Source organism: Diorhabda carinulata, chromosome 5 (assembly GCF_026250575.1).
Source record: "Diorhabda carinulata isolate Delta chromosome 5, icDioCari1.1, whole genome shotgun sequence".
NCBI classification, from domain to species: Eukaryota; Metazoa; Arthropoda; class Insecta; order Coleoptera; family Chrysomelidae; genus Diorhabda; species Diorhabda carinulata.
The window spans coordinates 14,495,651-14,520,047 of NC_079464.1; the positions used below are offsets into that span (position 1 = coordinate 14,495,651).

A 24,397-nucleotide genomic window follows, 5' to 3' on the forward strand; every position below is an offset into this window, starting at 1 on the left:
AGTTCACCATGGATCTGAATAAATAATAATCTGACACTCGACTAAATTCTGGATTATTCGACCAAACTAGCAATGAAACTTTTTTTGAAACGGGTTCTGGTAATTGTATATTGTCTAACCACTGATTTTCCATATTCGATTTGTTTTTTTTTATCGCAATGATCTTTCGGTAGGACAAGAAACTGTTTACACACTTCTAGTCACCTTATGATTTCGATTTGCGATGTTTAGTTTCCTAAGAAGATCCAAGGGAGTCCGATAATATAGCTAGTGCTGGTACTAGATTTTGCTATTGCTTCCTTTGTAACCTCAATATTCCACTAAACTAGTCAATCATAAAGCGTGAAATTTCTTCTATAAAAACAACAATGTGCCGTTAGCTCGTTAACTTTGCCTTCCTCTTCAATATTTGTTTCCTATGATCTCTTCGCACTTTATACTATTTATTATAAAAACAAGAATATAAATTTATAATTAGAGACTTGTCTTAAGAAGTTACGAAAACAAATTGAGGCGCAGAAATTTCCTCATTTGTAAATCCCTCCTGTGTGTCTAAAAGATAGTCATACGTGATTCATGGATATGCAGTGGCCGTTTCTGATTGCACACTCATCATATTTTAGTCTGGATCCGATTAATTTTCTCTTATACTATGACCAAAATCATTCTGTTTAATGATAAAGTTTCTAGCACTGAGAAATTCGGATGTAATCCCAGAAGTACCTGGACCTCTTCATTGCTGGAAAATCTTTGACCACCAAGACATTTTTCAAGTAGCAATTCAAACGTTCATTCATCAATTTTGATCTTGATGTAACAACAATTTCTAATGAACCAAATTCGGCCGTTTTTGTTTGAATATTTCGCTGAAATATTGCAATAAGTTCTCATCATACTCGCAGTTGTTGGCCTTTTCTTTTTCAAAATAGTTAATGAAAATTATCTCATGCGCATCCCAAAAAACCGAAGCCATGATCTAGCTGTAGATGAAACGGTCTTTGGCTTCTTTGGAATCGGTTTTTGGTTTTGGTTCTAATGTGAGCAAACGCGGCACTTATTAGATAGTTTTAACTGATACTAACGCTAATAGGAAAATGTATTGTTCAAAAAGAAATTTGTGTAATGGTTTATAATGATTTCACAATGTCTAAAGCGAACGGATAGTAGAAAATACCTTGAACGTTCTTGTAGAACATAAATTTTCACTAGAGAATCATTGGTCTAATTTCAATAAACAAATGGGAATTGCCAGTCAATTTAAACTGATGAACAATATGCTACAATGAATAAGTTATCTGGATAAATTTAGGATCAAATTTGGTTGCCAGAGAGATGTCTTCAAGAGATAAACAGAAGCGTTCCACAAAAAAGAACAAACTGAGAGTGTTTCTTTTAATATATTTCGATTACTTATGTTGCTTTCAAGTCACAAGAAAAAAGAAAAAAAACTGTTATTACTGGTGAGGTAGGTTTCTCATTATGGCTATAGATGAGATGAAGATGACGTTTCTTACAATATTTTTGCCCATTCATACATATCAGTCGAGCAAGTAGTTGAAAAGGCTCAAAGGAGAGCTGTAGAAATTTCAGATGCTTCTAAATTTTTGATTCAACTTTCAAGGATAAAAAACGCTGTTTAAGGATAAGGGAGTGTAAAAATCAGACTTCGTAGGATATTTACTAGGTTTAGAGTTAAGAAAATGTCAAAATAAATAAACGTAGATATTCATATCCATGAGAATATATATTTGAATATCTAAAAATTAATTTAGAAGCCACTATAAACAAAACAACTCGGTTTTTATTTAAAAAATGTTTGTTTTTGTAATTTCAATGTTTTTATAGTTTTTGATCTGTCAAATGACTATAGAATTATAAAAAACATAATACGTTGAAGATTCGATAACAATCATAAGAAAAAAATATAGTTTCTCAACATTATTAACCTATTAAGAAAACAAGCGATTTTCCCATGCAAATATATGCAAAAGCGTGTGTATTAGTCGTTAATTTGACGGCTTTGTCGATCATTATAATATCGACTAGATTATTACCCTACAGCTAAACTTCTCAAATATACCGGATGTTAAAAGAAAAACGAAATTCCACGCATCTTTTTTTTTATTCATATTCATCAATATAAATATTTTGCAGATCCCATCAAATGAATATGGAACCCCAAGCGACAGATAGAATTACCAAGTTAGGTTAACTTAGAGATCAATTCGATGATTGGTTTATAATTAATTTTCCATCTCCACAATTCCATAATCTTCATTTCATAGCTTATTTCTGTGTATCTAATTTCGCTATTTCTGTGAAACGTGTTTCATAATTTGTCGTTTTTCGAGCAGATGCTCGATTGTCTCTAGATCTTCATTAAACTTTTTGTAAGTAACCAATCATTTAGTAATCCATCTAATGGTATTCAGTTTAACCATATATCCTGATGCTTGATCTTGCCTCCTATGTCAATGTCAATTAGAGATCGCCTTTTGAAGTTACACCTTTTACGAAGAATTCTCCTTCCTCTACATTCTTTTCCAACTAAAATCTGGTGGAAGTATGATTCATAAGTGAGCTTTACTTTCATTGGTACAGCTCTTACCCCTCAATTGTGCTACCAAGTACTGGAATTTTGCTTTAAAGAAATTCATTATGAAGTCACAAATTTAGTACAGTTTTTTTAGTTAGCTATATCACACTCTAGATATTTTCGCCACCGCTTCTGAAGCTTCGGATGCTTTCTCCGTAAAAATCTTTTGACTTGTCATGCAACCATTCGCGGACAAAGATTCAATCTACGCATTGCTTTCAAATCGTAGTCCTTTAAGTACCTTTTTCAATGGACCGAATCCTCCAATCTCATCTGTGGTGAATTGTTTCTATCTTCTTCATACCTGTTGGAAAAGAGAAGTTTTGGCACCAATTTTGCTGAAAATTCCTCAGAAAGTTTCTCACCACTTCTGCCTTTTAGGGAAGCCGAACACCATTCATAAACTTGAAGAGACACTCATACTCGAATTGCTGTTAATGACTTCATCAGAGTTCAAATTTGCGAAACCTTTCTTGTCCCATAGAATTTCTTCGATAAGTTTTTATCAATTTCATTTTTGAAAATGATCGCTTGGCACCAGCTGTAGTCACAGGAATTATTGAAAATAACAAAAATGCAGTGGACACTTCAGGACAGCATGAAGAAATGAAATAATCAGAAGATGTTTTTATTCCGTGTCTTGAAACGGATCAAAAATCGAGAATTTTCTTGGCAAACGAGATAGATAAATCAACAAATACTGAAGCCTTTTCCAGTAAATCGGTGTCATTTAAATTTTGGAAAATGGTAGATGGCAAAACAGTAAAATTATAAACAATTCCATTTATTCCAAGAAAACGCGATCTTAGTTGGTTAATGATGATGATGAAGATGATGATGATAATGATGATGATGACACGAGCAACAGGAATCTAAAGGCAAAAATATGAACAAACAAGAAAACTTTAATCGGCATTTTCCTGGTAGTTTCCAAAAAGATTGATTGAGAAAGTTGATGTTTAGGAAGAAATAATAATAAGTGGATAAAAAAAGTCAAATTATCTTTTTTTCATTTTGTTTTAAATATTAATTATTAGTTAACTTTTGAAGTAAATTAGCATGTTCCTTGTATCTAAAATACGTCTGATTATCACGAAGACATTGAAGAATACGAAGTAACTATAAGAAAATAAATATTAATTAAGTGATAAGAAAGTAAAAGAAAAAACAGTTATGGTGAAGGATATTTGAAAAATCATTAGCACAATTTAATAAATAGAAAAATGGATCCATAAGATATTTCCTTGGATAATAACTAAAATTCCCATGGGAATATGTAGACAAGTATCCATAGTAAAGTATAAATGTATTTTTACTATAATTAATAAAAAAAGAAATAGAAAAAGTGATAATTTCCTTATTAAATCAATAGAAATGAATAAAGGATTACAAAATGGCACGGTTTTTATTTACCTCAAACCGCTAATTCTTTGGATACGTCAGAAGTCGACGATGACGTTGAATATCTCTACAATAAACTTCAACATTCAACAAAAAGAAGCGAAGGATTGTAATTAAAAAGGATTTGAGTAAATATAATGCAAATTTTCACGTATCGTGATCAGAAACATCCGGTATATCGTTTAAAAACGATTATCCATCTATATATAGACCGCGTGGTGTATTTGTAAAATAAAATTATTAAAACGATCTGACCCCGCCCACATTATCTTCAGGCAGGGTTTTATATTACTTAACGGTTGTAAATTATTCAAAAGATAATCAAATTATTTTTTCGGAAAAATTATATTTAAAAGATCGAATCAGTTCGTTGTAACAGGACCTTAAAAGAACAAAGGATTTAGGACGTGTTGACAGTAAAATCAAATTTGAGCTCAGGGAAAATTTCACGATTTTATGCTATATAGAAATGAATTATCATTAATATTTTTGAAGGTGTCAGATAAATTAAAATACAACATCCTACAAACCTCCGTGTTTGCTTGACGGTATGGGAAACCTTGAAACTCACAATTCGTCGAAATAAATAATTTTCCAAAACGCAGTTTAGTTTTCCAAGGGAAAATCGACAATAGAAATTGCGCAGCAAAAATTGCTTCGCGTGAAATAATGAGAAGATCATTTCCTTGGTAAAATTTGATGAGAAAAAAGTTTAAATTCAGCTTAGATACAGTTAACCTGTCACCCTTATTGGTGATGACCTTACAGAAAAATTAGTGGTAACCTTAACAGATATTACGAAAACAAAGAAAGAACAAACAAAGAAGAAAATATTGTCGCGGTTCTCATGGTCAACCATAGAGTGGTGAGGCATGTGACCATAGAAGTCACAACTAAATGAAAATTAAAATCGCTTGGAGTCAGCATAAACTAGAAAACTTTTATTAAAAGTAATATTTCAAGCACCCTAGGCATCTGCTTTTGTTTTTGCAAGTTTGATCAATTATTTTATTTATTTTTTGAGGCTAATTATTTCTTTTACGGTCTTATCCTTGATCTTAGCCTTCATCTACTCCTTTCAATCACTTTCTTCGGAGCATTTTCATTTTTTTGGAACCCACAGTTACTGTACCTTCGTCTGCACTGTGTTTTTAGTCTTTTAACTTCATCTTCGTCAACTTATTATTCTTTTTATCTTTTGTTTCGTTATTTTTAACACCTAGTCTTCTCTTTTTGTTATTGTTTCTACGCTGTATATCAGAATCGTGTTTCGTCGATTTTTGTGATGTTTTGTTTGATTTGTTTTTTATATTAAATAAATCGATTTCCTTTCAAGCTGTCCTCCGACTAATATTTTCAAAACCTCATGATTCTCTCTAAGCAGGTCAAAAAGAAACTTGAAACAACTTAAAACGAAGTGAAATAGAAATGATAAGACATTCCTAGTTGAAAATTACATCCTCATTTTTAAACTCTAATGCACAATGTGGAAACGCTTTATTCGTAACAATGTGGTTCAACTAAATCTAAAATTTTTGTTATCCAATCACGTGATGTTCATCAATGTCTCACTGATCCCCTTCACCATTTTTTGTACCGATTTTTAATAGTAAAAAAACCAAAAAAATGTGTTTAAACGAAAAAGTACATTGCGTTTAAACCAGTGACCTGGCAGAAGAAATTTAATGTCAAATATTTGTTGGTTATGCTAAGCTATTATTTTATCCAAATTTATGGTTGTTTTAGTTTTCTTTAGAAAGATAGAGAAATTATTTTCTAAAAATAAGATTGGACACATTGTATATTGTAGTTAAACTGATTTAAATTCTTGTTGCCCTCGTATAATATAGAAAAAATTGTTTTGCTACCTAACCTAAATCTATCAAGTTCGTAAAACTTTGCACACCCTCAATTTCGAACATGACATGTGCATCACTCACACCTGCATAGTTTAAGCTTTTGTAACAACGAGTAGAATTCAATTTTGAGCAGGTAGAAATATTTCTTGCAAAAGTAGGATCTACGGACACGTTTTACATCCATTAAATCTATTCAAAATAAACCGTTTTTTTTTCACATATTCAAATTCTACCACAATAAGCACATCGTTTTCAAAGAAATTGTACATATATCACACTGAAAAATACCTACTAGGACAGAAATAGGTTTCGTTGGTACGATTTCAAACAAAAATTGAATGAAGCCACAAAGGTTTGACTCGAATTATTTTCTTTATAATTGGTGCATATTTTAGAACGAATATTAAGCTGAGAATACTTGAAACTAATAAAATAATTCAAGTGCAACCAAATTTAAAAAAAAAAATACAATCATATTAATTAAAACTGTACATAATTTTTTTGATGTCGAATTTTCTTGAAAAATCTTCAATCTAATTGAAAACTACGGTTAATCAAACCAGATTTCCGCAAATATTTTTCTTTAGAATCGATGATCGAATTAGAAATTGAATTTGTTAATTAAATATTAAAAAACAATGCATCTTCTTTTTCAACAGAAAAACATTTTTTTCCGTTATTCCACTCTTTTAAAAATTTCTAAATTATTTTATATAGGAATTTATAAAAAAGTTTGTCATTTGTAAGATTTAATCAGTAATAATTTTTCATAGCGTTTTACAGGCTATTGAAAAAAAATTATTTTCATATTTATAACGATTATATCAAAATTATTGGAAACAGTGTAATGAAATTTTGCAATTTCCTCTTATAAAGGTTACTAATACATTTCAAAATAGAATCGTACTTTTAGTGAAACCATTTAGAACTACCACGTGAAGCTTGGTTGCAGTTTCTAAAAGATAAGTCCCACCATTTTGTTGAAATTTTGATCAAACTTGTCCTTTATTAGAAAGGGTTTTTAAAGACAAAAATTAAATTCATAAAAAGGTTTACAAAATAGGTTTTATAGACATTGCACGTAAACCCATTCTTTGGCTATCATGACAAACATTTCGGTAGGAATCTAATTTACTAATTTTTTTTGTTCAAAGTTGACAGTAGATCATTAGCCATCACTGTTAATTACGTTATTCGCATTTTTAGAGAGTACATATATATATGTACATAAAGAAGAATTTTTTGAATTTTAGAATGTTAAAATGTTAAAACTTAACCAATCCAATTAATAATTACAGTTAATAAAACCAGATTTTTCTTCAGAATCTTATGCTTCGAGAAATTCTAGATTTGTCAAATAAACATTATAAAACAATACATATTCTTTTTAAATAGGAATCTTTCAGTTCTTAACACTTTTTTCAGCGATAATAAACATTTTTCCGTGATAATACCACCCTGCATTAAAATCTACGACGAAATGAAAATCGATGTTTTTCAAGCAATTTCTTAAGCTGATATCGCGTGGATTCATTCCCGGCCACTGAAAAATCAGACACCCACTACATTAAATCTGAGTGTGAAGAAAGCGTAACGAACCCCAGTTATTTACCTCTAGTAGAATGATTTGCTTAGAGATTTGAGCCTATCGAAAGAGGAATATGATGTTATAAGATCAAAAGTGGAATAAAAAAATCTCTTAGTCCCGGGTATATTCTTCACATGGTATATATAAAACGAGATTTACTACCTTTTGGAATAACTTACGAAACGTCTGGTTGGAGACTTTTAATTGATTCTTCTCCAAGAATTAGCTCTTCTACATAGAGGCCTCTATTCCAGTTGCAGATTCCGTTCACTTGAAGGAAATATATGAAAATATACGGACCCTATCAGGCAACATCAAATTTTTGAATTTTCATAATTCAATGTTCGTTTTTTTTGATATTTCGTGGTTCGTTAATGCAGTTTTATTTTCTTATAATATTCATGAACTTTTAGTCTATTTTCTAAATACTGAAATGTCTGCCCTATGTATCTAGACAGCGTTATAAATAAGATAAGGTATTTGAAATAATAATACTTTTTGGGTGTTTTGGATTTAAGTTTAGTCAAATATTTGGGTAACGACCTCTATAGCTCACACTAATTTCATATGAATTGGAAAAATTCGAAAGTCCTTGTACATGTAGCTAGGAAAAATGTTTTAAAGCTCAGTTCCAGTTTCGTTTCTTAATTGATTATTATAGTATATTTTCTTCAATATGTTATTTATCATTTTTTCGAGATAATTATTTTCTTTTAATACAGTTTTTGCTTTTTCAGAAGCCAATCATCTAAATCCACAATCTGATTCTGTTCTTGTTGATTTTATATAATGTGACATCAACTAAATTATTTTAACCGATTTCGAATTTGTTTGTTACGAAAAGAATTGAATTTTTGATTTATGTTTTCAATTATATTCATTGATATTAAGTTTGATTAAGACAGTTTATTCAAGATCTCCCATTATTTAATATGGATGTTCCCATAGTACAATCATCAATTTCTTCATATATTGAATTCCCAAATTTGAAGTAAGTTTTGATAATCTATTTTGAAGTATGTTTATTCCTTGATTTTTTTATTTATATATCTTTGAAAATCAAAATAGAAATATTTACATATATAACGAAATAAATACAAATTTGGATGTATATAAATTTTTTTTTAATCCTACATGTTTTTGATATAATATTTGTTTTAGTTTTTTTCAAAATATTTTTCGATTAATCGGAGTTTGAATACTTAAAGTCATCGAAGAGAATTGTACAGTCTTGACAGACCTTAATATACTTTTTTCTAATTACTTTTTTCGTAAAATATCCTTTTATTGACAAGGTCGATCTTTTTTATTGAAAAATTTAATAGTTAGTTTATTTTCCAATGTCCATGTCAGGTTTATATGTTTTATTTGAGGTTATTTTGAGTTTTTCTCCAAAATATATTTCAATTCAATGATAACTATAAATTTCATATCAAAATAAAATTAGAACAAGAAAATTAAGGGCTTGAAACATGGAAATTGTCACCATTTCTACATTTTAAATATTTCACTATGATTTTATGTGAAATCATTATTCAAATGAGGTTTCATAGCTTAATTGTTCATAAACTAAGTTCGAAGTTTTATTTTTAGTACTTTTAATGAAAAAATCCAGCAAAAACAGTTTTTATTCTAAAATAAGTACCAAAAACTTCCATTATTTATATTCTGTTTGCAAGAGTTTAGAAAAATACCAGATTATTTCTCTGAAGTAATTTTGTCTTTTTTGAATTCTGAATATTTTAATAAAAAATCAAGAAGACAATAACACTAAATATGAGAAATTGTGATAGCTTGTAGAGGCATTGAAATCTTCTATAATAACTGTCTAGTGATTATTTATCAGTACTAGAAAGGCGAAAAAGTCATATTTTAATAATAAAAATACAAATTCCATTGAAGAAACATTTCAACAGAAACAAGGATTTTAACGTTTGGAATAATTAAACAAGAAAGATCATCATTATATAGGCCACCCCTACTAGGTAATGAAAATTTAATATGGGATATTAACAATCGATACTTTTTTGAGACTTTGTATAAGATTTAGTGTGATTAAATCTATTCATACACACGGTTTTTTCTTCGCTTTGCTTTGTTGTTGTTTCTGAGTAAATCTACAATTTGATTTAATTCTTTAGGTACTAGAACTAAATCCTTTTCAAGCTTGAAATATTTACTTTCTATGGTTGAGTTTATTGTTGTTAATACTTTATATTGAGTGAAAAAGCTCATTTGAGCCACGATAATCGATTAAAAAGTCGAATTTTAGCCATAATAATCGATCAAAATCTTTTTCAGTTTTACAATTGACACTTCACATATAATATGAATTAATTTTACTTTGAGTTGAATTTAATAGAAAAAAAAAAAGGATTTTGAAAAATTTTTATATGGTGTAATTTTGTTTAAATACGTCTTCAGTTTATTAGTCTCGGGTTATAGTAGCTAAATGAATATTACTCTAATTGATGGATACATTCAAGTATCTCGATAGTTTTTCATCTTTGCTCCTAATAATTCTCACCAAACAAAAACATAATTTCCATAATCATCCATTGATAAAAGAAGTTTCTTTTTATTTCGAAGTAGAAGCGCTTATTAACAAATCTAATAAGAATGTCCAACATTCAAAATTTCACTGCTGGATGGTTCATTATCAAATTTTGATGAAAACCATATTATTATTGTGTAATTATTATTATTTTTATTATTTTTGAAATTGAATCAAGTAAAAAAAATCAACCCTCAGTTGATAAAAAAGAGAACATTCCAAATTTGATTCAAAATTATAAGGCTAACGACCTATAAGTCAATAAAAAAATTATTGTTTTGTCTTACCGTCAGATCTTGGGCGTACAGGACTAGGAGGTGGGGATCTAGGTGATCCCCCTGGAGGTCCGACCCCTTCTTCTTCTGAACTACTCGAAGACGGAGTACTTCCACGTGTGAAACCTTTATTATTATTAGTTCTATTATTATAATAAAGTCCATTGTTTTGTAATAATATCATGTGTTGTTGGGCAGCGAAATTATTGAAATGTTTCAATTGGGATGCCACGGTCGCGGACGTTTTACTTTTAAATTTCGACATGGTAAAATCCAACGGTTGATCCGTTTCGTGGGGAGTTAGAATCATATGACTGGGGGGTTGATGCAACAACATCGACATATTATCACTTTTCGGTTTATTCCAAAAATGATGAGGAAAGTCTATGGTGTTGTTGTTGTTCTTGAACGATTTCGGCGTGTCCAAATTTTTATTTTGGAGGGTGGGCGAGGGGTTGGATTCTACCCACCTCCGAACTGTGTCACTTTTTAAATCCGCCAGATTCGCTAATTTCTCCAATAATTACGTAGAGCACACTTAACAGTCATAAAGTCATGTTCACTGCACTCGATTGATATGTGTGGGTAATTGTCACTGTCACTAGACACGGGGTGAAATTTGTGGGGGTTGTTCACAGTAAGTAGGTAAGCTCGCGAAGTTGCCCCGTCTTGTTAGCGCCACTGACTATAGCCGTATAACAACGCGTATTTGCATCGAGTGAGATGCTGGAGTGGAAAAGAGGGGATGTGGACCCGGGCGTTAGCGTAGTGGGGCCGACTTACGGCCAATAGGGCTTCGCCTGTATTCCGATATACAATAGTATATAAATTGTATGGATTATTTATTTATTCTATGTATTTATGTGAATATATGTATAGGAGCAGAAGGATTACAAGTTTCTTTCCTTTTCTTTTATCCTGTTCATGCTGATTTTAATGGCGCACTAAATCAATATTTATTACTATTTAGATTATCTTTATACTCATACAGAGACATTTCGTCTTACTTTTTATCAAAATATTTATTCAAATTAAATACCTATTCATATCAAAATGAGATGAACTATTCTAAATTATCGCATCACTTATGTCATGTCATGGTCCGAAATTTCAATGAAAAAATTACTTTCTCTCAAACTCTTCTTTTAATTCCAAACACCATCAAGTGCACAAGTTTTCGATTGGGCTACAAAATAATCATTCGAAAAAGGTTTCTGTCTTTATATCTCAATTTTTATTAAACTATTTTCCATAAAGACATTCTTTATAGTTTATGAAGAAAAATGTATAATCGTAGAAATCCATGAATCTAAACAGTGAAATTTAACATTTTTTTACAACTTTGTTTATTATAATGTAAAGGTGCGATGACAAAAATTCCGTACATGTTTGTTTTAATTGAATTATTTATATATATCACAATTTGTCGGGCCGCTTTCTTAATTTTTGGTTCTAAATCTTACTGAATACACTGTTTACATCACTACACCAACATTCACAATCACACTGTCTAACGCACGTTCCGATAACCAAGTTATCGTCTTCAGAGACTGAAAGTAAACTGTTTATCTTCAGATAGACAGACAATTATAAGTGGTGGTGTTAACAGTGTATTCAGTTTGAATATTATCAACAGTTCTAGACATTCCAACTTAGTTGGTTTTCAATCATTTAGTCCAACGATCAATATTCGACGTGGTATCTTCAAAATCGTCGTCTTGATTTCGTAAATCGTATTATCTTCTGAATTTTCAGATCTCCTCTTATAGCTTTGCTCCTCATTTTATATCTTAGATTTACTCTTTTCATAATTTTTCTTCTCTGCTATCCTCATCCTGATCTTGGTTTTGGTTGTTTGGAATCGTTTTTGAATGTTTCGTTTCAATTCTCACCGAAAACGTTCAGAATATTCGTAGACTTTTCAATAAACTGAATATTCAGTTCTGGTAAATCTTCCACAACGTTCTTTGCATAATAAGCAGTTGTCATATCTGGTTAAAATAGAAAACTTACTGCGGGATGCTTTTTCTTTAGGAACAGAATTTCCATAAAGATAAATGTATGCTGAAGAACGAAATATACATCTGAATTAACTTTATCCCCTTTCTGACAATAGTATTAGCCGTTTCATTACCGCCAAAAATAACTCGTCATGGATAATGATTTCCAAACCTTTAGCAGGCGAAAATTTATAACTAATACTTGTAAGTTTTGATTTTAATTCCATTTATTGATTCTCAGAATATTTGGGTGTTGATTTTTCAGTGAATTGCCTTAACCAAAGCTTTTCTCTTATTTTTTAGCATATTTTGCTTTTTTTCTTTGATCGTGATTTCGTTAAATAATCCAAATTAAAGCGTTCTATATAAACTTCAGTTTAGAAAATTCTAGAATCAAACTAATTACATGAGTTTTAAAAGTTTTTCTATCGAAATTCACTGTACCATTGACCAAATACGATTTTTAAAATAACAGATTATTAGCCTCTCTTCCGTTTGCGGTTACAAATAATTTATCACTTTTTTACAAAAAATCAAAGTGCTTTTTAACTTATTAAATATATTTTGGGGTCTATGAACACTCTGATTAGAATAAAACGTGTTCTGAACAATTTATAATCTAATGTTATTATTAAGAATATGTAAAAAGTATATAAACTTTATTATTTATTATCAAATTTACGAAAATTATACTTTATTACGAATGTAAATTAAAGGAAAAAAAATGAGTTTTTGTATAACTAATCATTATGAAATCCAAAACTCGAATGACTGATTTTTCAATCTTCCACGGCCGTCTCTTCACTATGAGGATCACAGATAATCCCGAGTGCCTTTGGTGAATGGAGGAGGATAAAACTGCAGATCACGTCCAATTTGGCAGACCATAATGAATGTCAAGAAGTTAATTGCTTGTGTGCAATCAAGAAATGCGTTACGGAATTAAAAATCCAAAGCTCATAACGTCATAACAGAAAAAGTCTATTAAATTTTGTTGGAGTTGGCCCTGATATAGGAGTTGCTCCTCTACAGGGCTGGAGGTGTTTGCGTGTGGTTGTGCTGTCTTGGCTGAAAAGGAGGAAAAGTTAACGACCAGTGGCCAGAAGAAGACGAAAAGAAAACTCTAGTTTAGTAAAAACGTTTTTTTTGTTTTTCTTAATGTTTTTTGCTTATTTTTAATTTAAATGGAGAGCGGGGGGGGGGGGCACAGCTGCGGCTGTGTCCATTTGGCTGGTGAACCAGTTGTGTGATCGATATGGAAGAATTTTCTAGGATGTTGAGGTTGGCAAAGAAATAAATAATACAGATAAATAAGAAAATGTTTCTAAAATGTATTGTTTATTTTCTACAATGGAAAGTATAGATTTTAGAAAAAAATTACTTCTTATGCTTCAAACTAACATTTAATGAGTGAAGAATGTAGAAAATACAATTTTTCTTCATTTCTTTGTAACATAAAATTCCTTTCTATGCCACTAAGAATTCCTTCAGTGTTAATTATAATATTGGGTTATGAAAAAGTCTTTATAATTTTATAATATAATTTTATAATATAAAATAAATAACTTTGTTGCGATCTTTCTTTCAGCTTATATAAAATAAAAATATCTCAGCAAAAAACTGAACGAGGTGCGATTGAAGGTCACCGTGAAAGTTTGACCGTTCAAAAAATTGTGCAAACTTCGAAATAAATGGTAATTAGATTGTGCCAGATCAGGATTGTATGAGGGATGTGGCATCACTTCCCAGCCAAGATCCAAGAGTTTTCAACGAGTTGCCAAAGATATGTGAGGCCTTGCATTATCATGGTGTACCTATTAAATCTTTGTGAATTTGTATTTGGGTCATTTTGATATTGAGATAATTTACGAATTCGGATATCTTCTGTAGTTTCAACAGGTTCATTTGACTGAAATAATGATAATAGATTATATTGATATATAAATGCGTCAGACAAGGTAAAGTACAAGATGAATAAAAAGGTATGAAAAAATTGAGAAACCGATGTTAAATTCTTTATTCTTCACTAATATTATTTTATTATCAAATTTTTTATATGCTTGTAAAATGAAATTAAATTCTCATATGATTTCTATCTAATTAAAAATAAAATGGATATTAAAGTTATGAATTTAATTTAGTTGGATGTTAGGATTCGATCTAACATCAAATTATGGCATAATTTAAACATAAACAACGTTTTTGATGTTATTAACCATTTAAGAAAATGCAAAACCAGTGGTGTAGTTTAATAGACACAAAATGAAAACATTCGCCACCGAATTATATAATATCAGGTCTGGCTATTAAATAACGAGATTGGTTACGAAAAATGGTTTTATTATGAAAACTATTCTACATTCCACCTTTACATACGTTTTTTACATTAATCGAAGCAGTGCTGGGAGTCTTCTTTGGTGAGTGCGTTTAGGATATCTGCCGTTTTTTGTTTATCGCTTCAATCGACTCAAATCGGGTCCCTTTTAAAGCACATCTTTTTCTAACCTTCCTAACCTTTCAAGGAAATTTGAGTAAAAGCTTTTGGTCAGGAGTCAGATGTTTTATTCCTCGTGTAAAATTTTTCTAACCGCTTCTTTATCGGCGTTTGCAGCCTCGGCAATCATCGGATGCTCATTCGACGATCTGCACGTAAATTTTGGTTGATTTTGGTCACTATTTCCGGAGTTGAAACAGTGATGGGCGCTGGTCATCTTCAAAGCTCTCTCGGAACTCACTAAAGCGCTTACAACACTCAAAAACACGCGCACGAGATTGAGAATTGTCCTCATAGGACTCTTGCAACAATTCATAGCACTCAGCCGGAGAGTTTTTTCAATTTAACGAGGTCAGCACATTCGTAACTATCCATATGACATTATTTGAGATCAAATTTTTGAGTTTTCCACCACCAATGGTTGAAAGAAAGAGATTTTCAAATTTTTTGACTCAAGACACTATCTGTTACAAACGAAAAATGTAATTTTTTTGAAACGAATTTCTGTATACGATGTGTGGCTATTAATCCATTCATTCAGGAACCAATTTAATTTGATAGTTGATTTAATTACTTTATTCTCATTTAGGGGGTTTTACACTATTTATTTATATAAAAAACTGAATTTCATGAAGTAGCCGTCAACTTTTGGAAAAAGTTTATGAAATTTACTATTAAAAATTTCTTTTCAAACAATCATTACTGAAAAATACACAATTCATCAAAATTTTTTTGCTAGATTGTGAAACTAATTGGAATAGTCTCTTTATAATGCTTGAATGATTTATACGCCTACAAATTTTCATTCAAAAAGGTCTTGCAGTCCTAAATAATCTTGTTCATATTGACGAATCTGATTTTGAGATCGTTAATAAGTTATTCAATGTCTTGGCCCCGTTTAAATTATCTGTAGAAGGTCTTTATCTCTAATGCCAATTTATGCACAGTCGATGCCACAATTAAACTTTTTTTTCAAAAATTAAGGAGTCACTTTTGGCTTCTAGATTGTCTTTATTCCTCTCTAGCCCACTGGCTAGACAGAAATAAATATCGACGACAAAAAGAATAATTGAAATAACAGTCTCAAAGAACTGTTATCAAAAAAGCTTATAAAAAACATATGATTAACGTAATTAAAAAAATGAATAACCATTGCAAAATTGAAAAATAAGACAAAACGGATGATGAAAATATAAAAATATATTCAAACAAACCAAATTATATAAAAAAATCAAACAAGAAATGGACCTGTTTGAAGAAACTTCCACTAAAAGTGATAATTTGTAGCAGACTTACAACATATGACCAATCTATCTACATATATTTTCTTTCATGGCCTCTGTTTATGATTATTTAAAACTACATTGTTTGTTTACGTAAATTCTTTAACTAACTTTTAAATATTTAACAATTTCTATCAACCATGTCCTCGCGTAGGTTCAACTTATTTCGTATTGGTTTTATCCTTGCTCATTCCAACTATCAAAGATATTTTTTCTTATTAGTTAGATTTATTTATGGAAACGATAATACTTATTGGTTCCCATTCGTATGTATAATAATGAAAAAAAAACTTGATATTCTGTGAAACTATCAATAAATTTTGATGTGACACCACTGTTTTTAATCTATCCGCGGTATATGACTGAAGAGGCGTTCACTCGCGACTTAAAAGTAAAAAATCCAGTGGGCGTCGCGACGCTCCATTTTTATCACGTCGTTATACGTTGTTCATATCGCGCGAGAAATATAAGGGGTCGTGATCTACGCATATTCAGATTTGATACCGAAAAACTAAACTAAAGCGCAGAATCATTCCGTATTAGATATGCACCAATTCTCTTGAACGTTCGTGCTAAAAAAATTCTTTATAAAATCAGAACCGGATTCGCATTTTTTTAACATTAAGCGTTTAAGGGATTCGGATGGAATTTACTTTTACTTCGTCACGTATCCTATTAACCCTATCCTATTAGTGACCAAGTGCAATTAAAGTTACATGACAATTAAAAATTTTTGTGAGAATAAAAAAATTTTTACTTTTAAACACTTTCAACTCGAACCGATTTCTTTCATGGTTTTTATAATTTTACTTCAACAACTTTCATAGATCTTTCATAATAATATTAAATAGAGATGTCTAATATCTTTGGAAGATCCATGGAAGTCCAATAAATGGCTGATACTACGTTGGTTTTCCACCGCTTACTTTGTAACCTCGATAACCATCCTCAAGAAATAACTTATAGTTAAGTAAGATCTACGAAGAGAAATGTTATAAACCAATACAGGAGCTTGGAGCTTGAACACAAGACGTGAATGAATGACGAAAAGAAAATCTACTAAGAAAAGTGGAAGTAAAAATATGAATTGGAAGCTCTAGCAAAAAATAGTTGGTTAAGTTAATAAATAATAAAATATTGGAAAACCAAAACCAGGAATCGAGTGAAGTGGAGCCGTGAGTTCAATGCCACCAAGTTCTTTGATCATTCATATGTGGTGTGGCATTGACTTGTTGTTAGTGAAACCGCTTTCGGTTAACTAGACGTGGATATTTTTCCGATAAAACCTCATAGTTTTGCCTCAACTCTTCTCCATAAATCGCAGCTTTAATAGTTCATTCAAGTGGAATAATTACGAAGTACATTGAAACTTCATGAATCCACTAGACCCACAACAAGACTTTCCAATAGAAAATTGGAAAAACAAAATCAGGAATCGAACAAAGTGGAACTGTGGGTCAATGCCCTCAAGTTCTTTGATTATTTATAATGTAGTGTAGAATTGTCTTGTTGTTAGTGAGTTCGCTTTCGATCAACTAGACGTGGATATTTCTCCGATAAAACCTCATAGTTTTGCCTCAACTCTCCTCCAAAAATCTCAGTTTTTATAGTTCATTCATGTGGAATAATTTCGAAGTACATTAAAACTTCATGAATCCACTAGACCCGCAACAAGACTTTCCTCTCGAACCGGTCTCTCTCTTGTTTTTTGTAATTTTTCTTCAACAACTTTTATAGATCATTCGTAATAATATTAAATAGATATGTCTAATATCTCTAGAAGGTCCATGGAAGTCCAATAGATGGCTGATACTACGTTGGATTTCCACTGCTTACTTTGTAACCTCGATATCTCGACCTCAGCACGAACGATCCTCAAAAAATAGCTTATAGTTAAGTAAGATCTACAAATTGAAAGATTATAAACACTTGAACATCAGGAGCGAATGAATGACGAAATAGCAACAAAGATTTAACACTCTAGAAAAAATTTTCTGGTTGAGTTAAAACGGAACATAAAAAGCATGAAAAACGAAAATTTGAAGAACAAAACCAGGCATGGAGCGAAGCGGAGTTGTGAAATAAAGAGAGATGAGGTGCTTCATAGACTTGTTGAGTTGAGTAGTTGAAAAGAGAAAATATTGAATAAATTTGTTTGATTTCAACTGAGAGTTTATCCCGCATTCGTGTGTTTTTTAATTTTGGTTGATTCACAAATTTTTAAATCCCGTTAATCAATTTAAAATGTTCACAAGCAGTTTCGCGTTGACCTAATTTAATACAGTCTGTGAGAAATTGAAGAAATAAATAGATTTTTGCGAAATTGATCTTTATATAAATACGTTTTTAGGTACAAAAAAGGTAAAAAGAAACGTAAAACCTTAAAAATCCATTTCCTGGGAACCGCTATAATACCTTCCATACAAAAGATTTTATGATAAAACGTTTTTTGCACCTTGATTTTGCATCTCCCTTTTTTGGTGTATGCATGGGTATTTTTTACGAGATTCTATGGCGAATTAGGGTTTTTTTAACCAAAAAGTTTCGATAGGGATCCAAATAATTGTTGAAAATGCGTGAGAACTCATTTTTATTCTTACATAATTTTGTAAGATTGATCAACAATGACGTACACTTCTTTTCTAAGAAATACACCCCAAAAAGACTTAATCCTTTCAGAAGGGTAAATTATTGTGTAATAGAACAATTGTTTTCTATCACGTGATGGATTTTTAACCTACTTTATTTAGTTTTCAGTTCAATTCAGTTCAAACTATAAATTAAAAGAAACACCAATTTTCAACCCAAATTAGAAAAAGTGGATATTTATTTCGATTTTTTATTACGGGAGGGTAAGTAAGGTAATTCATTATACAGGTGATTCGTCAAAAATATCTAAGCTTGAAACTTTTTATTTCAACTGCCAAAATATTATTTTTTAAAAAATTGAATTTTCATTCATACAATCTAAAAAGCGATAATTTTGCGTTTTTAGGCACTAGAATAGCAAATTTTGTATTGCTATCAGCTCTTTATATACCTCGTCTTTGATGCCTAGATTATCTGGAATGATTTTGACATACACTAAGTTTTCATATTTCCACTAAACTCAACAAAGCAAAAGCTTCTAGTAATTGACTTTTGCCTATCTAATTCTCCATGTTTAGATAAATCTATTTGTCATGGGAAGTAAGTTATTTATGGTATTTTTAGGGGGCTTAAAGAAGTAAGATAATCATCGAGTACTAGTAGTAAGTTGTTTCACTTCAATTTCACATATTTTCTTTGCTCCCACACCTTTTAATTTTGTTACTAATTACAAAATTTCATGTTCAATATCATTATTTTGTCACAAGTGCTTTTCTTTTACCTATACCAACTGATTTAAAAGATGAACAAAAAGGATCAAACATATCTTGCTTTTTAAAATAGCCGAAGTTAAATGTTTGTTGCAAGGAATAAGTTAACTCATTAACATGAAAGAATGATATAAAAGAGGAAATTTGTATGTGAAAATATCAATTTCTAGTGGGATAGATCTACAGGTATTATATAATTTGAGTAAGAAATAAATCTCCTATCAAATAAATCGTCATTTTTTCTGTTTGAATGCTGATGAAACAACCCATTCCAAGTAACGCAAACCATAAAGGTATTTTTCAACACTCAAAAATTATAATTTCCCGTTTCAGTAGCTGACATGGTTCCTCAAATCAAATCAGAAACCGGAAAGTTGATTTTTTCAAGATTACGTATAATTTGAGTGAGAAATAAATCTTTCATCAGATAAATCGTCATTTTTTCTATTCGAATGCTGATGAAACAACCAATCCAAGTAACGCAAACCATGAAGGTATTTTTCAACACTCAAAAACTATAATTTCCCGTTTCAGTAGCTGACATGGTTCCCCAAATCAAAACAGAAACCGGAAAGTTGATTTTTTCAAGATTACGTATAATTTGAGTGAGAAATAAATCTTTCATCAGATAAATCGTCATTTTTTCTATTCGAATGCTGATGAAACAACCCATTCCAAGTAAAGCAAACCATAAAGGTATTTTTCAACACTCAAAAACTATAATTTCCCGTTTCAGTAGTTGACATGGTTCCCCAACTCAAATTAGAAACCGGAAAGTTGATTTTTCAAGATTACGTATAATTTAAATGAGAAATAAATCTTTCATCAGATAAATCGTAATTTTTCCTTTCGGAACGCTGATGGAGCAACCCTCTTGGATATATTTACAAATATCCCTGCTAGTGGTGGCGCACCTGCCTGGATATAACGTGTTTATTATTGAAGCGCGTTGCGCGAATCCGCATACCGAATACAAGATCCAATATTCATGAAACATAAGGACCGAAATTGTGCGCTGCAACATTAAAATCAATACATAAGGAACAAAATATGTATTCTATATCTGCAGTTAGCTTCTTCCAATATTCTTTCCATCGGAGACTATAGTTATTCAAATTACAAGATTAATACTTTGATTTTGTTAAATATAAACTAATAAAAATCAATATTCAACATTTGATACAGTTGAAACGTTTTTTTAAATGGTTTGTAAGTTCCGTTTATATAGCTTTATATGGGATACGTTCCTAGGTGCAAAATAAAAAACAAAATTACCAAAAAATTGATTTAACTGAAGTTTTTTATTATACTGGTTAGTTATTAACTCAAGCTCAAGCGATAATTAGTAAATTTTGTAATTTCTTTTTATCTACCAGTTTTTAAGAGCTTCTTCACTTCAGATTCATATCCAGCACTAGTAATTTGTCTGTTCGTTCTATAAGTAGATCAATTTTCATAAAAACATCACAAAGCTCGTTTGCCATTACCTTCACTAAAATTATTCAAATTTAACTTCACGTTTCCAGTGTTTCTTAAAGTCTCTTCTTTAATTCATCCTCTTGTTGGTTTCTGTCAAATCTTCGATTATATTTGCAGTAAAAATTTTAAATTTTCACATCTTGTGCAAAGCTTTTTTATCCAAATTTCAAGTTAATATGCAATGCAGCGCAATTTTTGAAATGTCTACTATATCTATAAACTCGCGCATTTTCAGTCGACGATCCATCCGGATTTTTTCTTGAATCGTCAACACACTTGGTCGATCACTGCGATGCTGGTCTTTGCAGGTCGTACAGCCTCGTTTAAACTCTGCCCAACTCAATATTTCACTGTTGATAACGAAGGAACAGTATCCCCGAGTAGTAAAATCCTAGGTGACAAAATAAAAAACAATTATACCAAAAAATTGATTTAACTGAAGTTTTTTTATCATACTGGTTAGTTATTAACTTCAAGCTCAAGCGATGGTTAGTAGAATTTTAAGAGCTTATTCACTTCAGATCAATTTTCATAAAAACAGTCTCCCCGAGAGTAGAATCTAGTTCAGCTTTTATATACTTCTTCTTCTTCTTCATCATCGTACGTCAGAACTTAGTCCTGTGTTTGCATCAATGGTTGCCTAGCTGCAGATGTGATGATGAAGACCAGCTTTCATACCATGTTGTAGGTGGTCGTCCTGGTGGTCAGGGATGTATTCAGTTTTTTTTGAAGTTGAAACAGATGCTGTATAAATTATGTACTTTCTAATACAGTGGTATATAACAACTACCGCCATCTCTAGGTCAGACCAAATACTTCTGGTACCATTTATATAATATTCTATAGATAATTCCTTGAAGAGTAATTCTGTATGTACTATTCTTCTGTGTAATAGCTTATCCACGATATTTAGAAAGTATGTATTTAATTGGAAAAACTTTTTTTTGTATGGTGTTATTTATTATACAGATATTTAGTATGTTAAATTGCTTTTGTATGCTGCTATTTCTTTCTCTATTTTTCGCAATGTTGTATCTCTTTTCCGTACAACGTGCGAAGGACGAAAAAACCCAAACAAAGGTACTACAAAATTTGACTCAATGTTAAAACTACTATGTAACGATACAAAAAAAAACAGAAAGTTTTTTCTTTTGTTACTTTTTTTTGGTCAATGCCATATACGTTATTTACATAGATAAATCAATTTTTAAAATTTTTACCTGACTTTACTTGGTGCGTTTGCTCACAATTGATTTTTTTAAATCAATTTTTTCATGGGTTTATGACTTGGGGTAATTTAAATAGTAGAAATACATATTTTGGAAACTGATTACTAATAATATACAGGGAATAATCGGAATTTAAATTCATAAAAATAAGGTGAAGAATTTTTAGATTTGCTTATTTGTAATTAATATAACTTTGGTCAATTTTTTAAATACACCAACCAAGTTTCAATAACACCTTTGATTTTCGAGTTTTAACTTTATTTAGATTTTCGTTTTTATTTGTACACTAAAATATATTTTCTTATTATTTTAAATATAGCATCTTGAAAAGGATGTTGAGTCCTTAATCCAGATTAATTTTACTATATTTGTGGTGAATACATATTAGAAAAATACCAAAAAAACTCTATCGGACTTTGTGAAAACTGGTATAATCAATATTTTATATTAAAATTGTTTAAGATAGTCATGTGTTTCTCATAATGTATATCTTCGATTATGGTCTAATAAGTAAAAATGTTGTTCGTAATATAATTTGACGAGAACCTCGAAACCTCGACGTTGTGAAAATAAATGAAATTAACCCTGAAAAGTGAAGTAAATCGTAATATCCTAGCGTTTTTTTTTTAATGAAACTATAATTGAAATCAACCCAGCTCATCTAAATTTTCTGATCCTCCAAATATCTATAAACCGAAACTAAATACTTCAAGTGAAAATTCTGATCCAGAAAAACTAAAGACTTAGTGAGAAATCTGGACTTAACGAACTTTTAGTATTTCTTGGAAACCCACATTTGATCGTACTCGATAAAAAACGTTGTAATATATTTTTCTCAAGAGTAAGATTCAGCTTTTTGTAAAAATATCTGTGGTATTTTGCAACAGATAGGTTTAAAAAAGTATCAATCTAGTAATTGGCTTTTTTTCATATATAGCAGCAAAAATTGTTTCGCTAACGTTAACAAGTATGAAGATCAAGTATGAAGATCATTGGGTCAATTATGATGATCTGGAAATGGTTAACGTCCGTTTAGATCAATAATGGACGTACTCAAAGTTCCATTGTTGCACGTGTCTTTGAAACAGCTTGGACATTGTATCCAAAGCTTGGAATTCATTTGCTTTGATATTAGTAATTTTCTAGGCGTAAGGAAATTTGAGGTTGTTGAGTGCATGTTAACGAGCATGCAGCATGAGCATAAAACTTCCTGAAATCACATTTAGACCGATTTTCACAAAATCTGGGTGATTCTTGTGAGGGGTTGGGTGAAAGATATTATCAGGATATTGGTACAAAGGACGAGCGTTATTAGGGAAGTTGGGAATCACATATCATGTCACTACTGCTGAATCTAATATGAAAATTCTATTAGTTACAAGCTTTCTCAATCGATTTATGTCAAAAATATATCGATATCTCGAATAGCATCGGAAATACAGATTTTTTATAAAAGCATGTGATTTTTTTCAGAGCAAACGGGTCCTCTTTGAAATCTGGAATTTTGTTTCAAAACTTCCAGCTTAAAGTTATATAACTCGCTTTATATGTTCATTAGAAAGCTGTAGTATTTTTTCTATGATAGTGTCAACGTTTATCTTTCGAGTTTTACAAGGTTTCCATTCCACAATTGTAGATACTTCAAATTTATATAGTGATATTCTGAGAAAAAATGTACTTCAATTTTACCCCTGTACATTTCTTACAAATATGAAACTGGAGGAATCTAATGTAAAAAGTTTCTCAGACACTTCGTTTACCAATCGATTCATGTCAAAAATAAATCGATATCTCGAATGGTTTGCGAAAAACCATGAAATGATACAAATATTTAACCAAAAATTTCAAAAATGATGTCAGTTCTCGGATTAACTGTATAGTTTTCGGAAAAATCCAATTTTCCTCGTGTCAGCTCTTTCAAAAAAAGCTATTAGCAATTTTTCATTATTTTTTTCATAAACAGGGCTATACAAATATCCAGTAATGAAAAAAAAAATAAAGGAAACAAGAGTTCGGTGTGATATTCTGTTCTATCGTTTTCAAAAAACGAAATCATACATTAGGGCGTTAAACAGATTTTCAACTACGAGTTTTAGACTATTTCATAGCAGGTATCGAAGCAAAAACTTGATTCGAGTTTAAATCCGACTCTGTTAAAACCCTTAACCGGAAATATATGTGGCCCGTACACGCGTCTCATTCAATAATCCTTCGAAACGAATGTAGTCCTCAAAGGGTTCCAACCATTAAATTTTTCTTCAGGCCAACCACCGACACGTG

General features: G+C 30.7%; 1 protein-coding gene across 1 annotated transcript in view; it reads right to left on the reverse strand.

Moving 5' to 3' along the window:
- The window catches only part of LOC130893740 (protein nubbin-like), a 154,834-nt gene extending 143,872 nt beyond the window's left edge, over positions 1–10,962 (reverse strand). The window contains exon 1 of the mRNA XM_057800075.1: positions 10,286–10,962. Within this exon, the coding sequence (XP_057656058.1) occupies positions 10,286–10,616 (331 nt within the window). The 5' untranslated portion in view covers positions 10,617–10,962. The remainder of the gene's footprint in view (positions 1–10,285) is intronic.
- Positions 10,963–24,397: the final 13,435 nt, after the last annotated feature.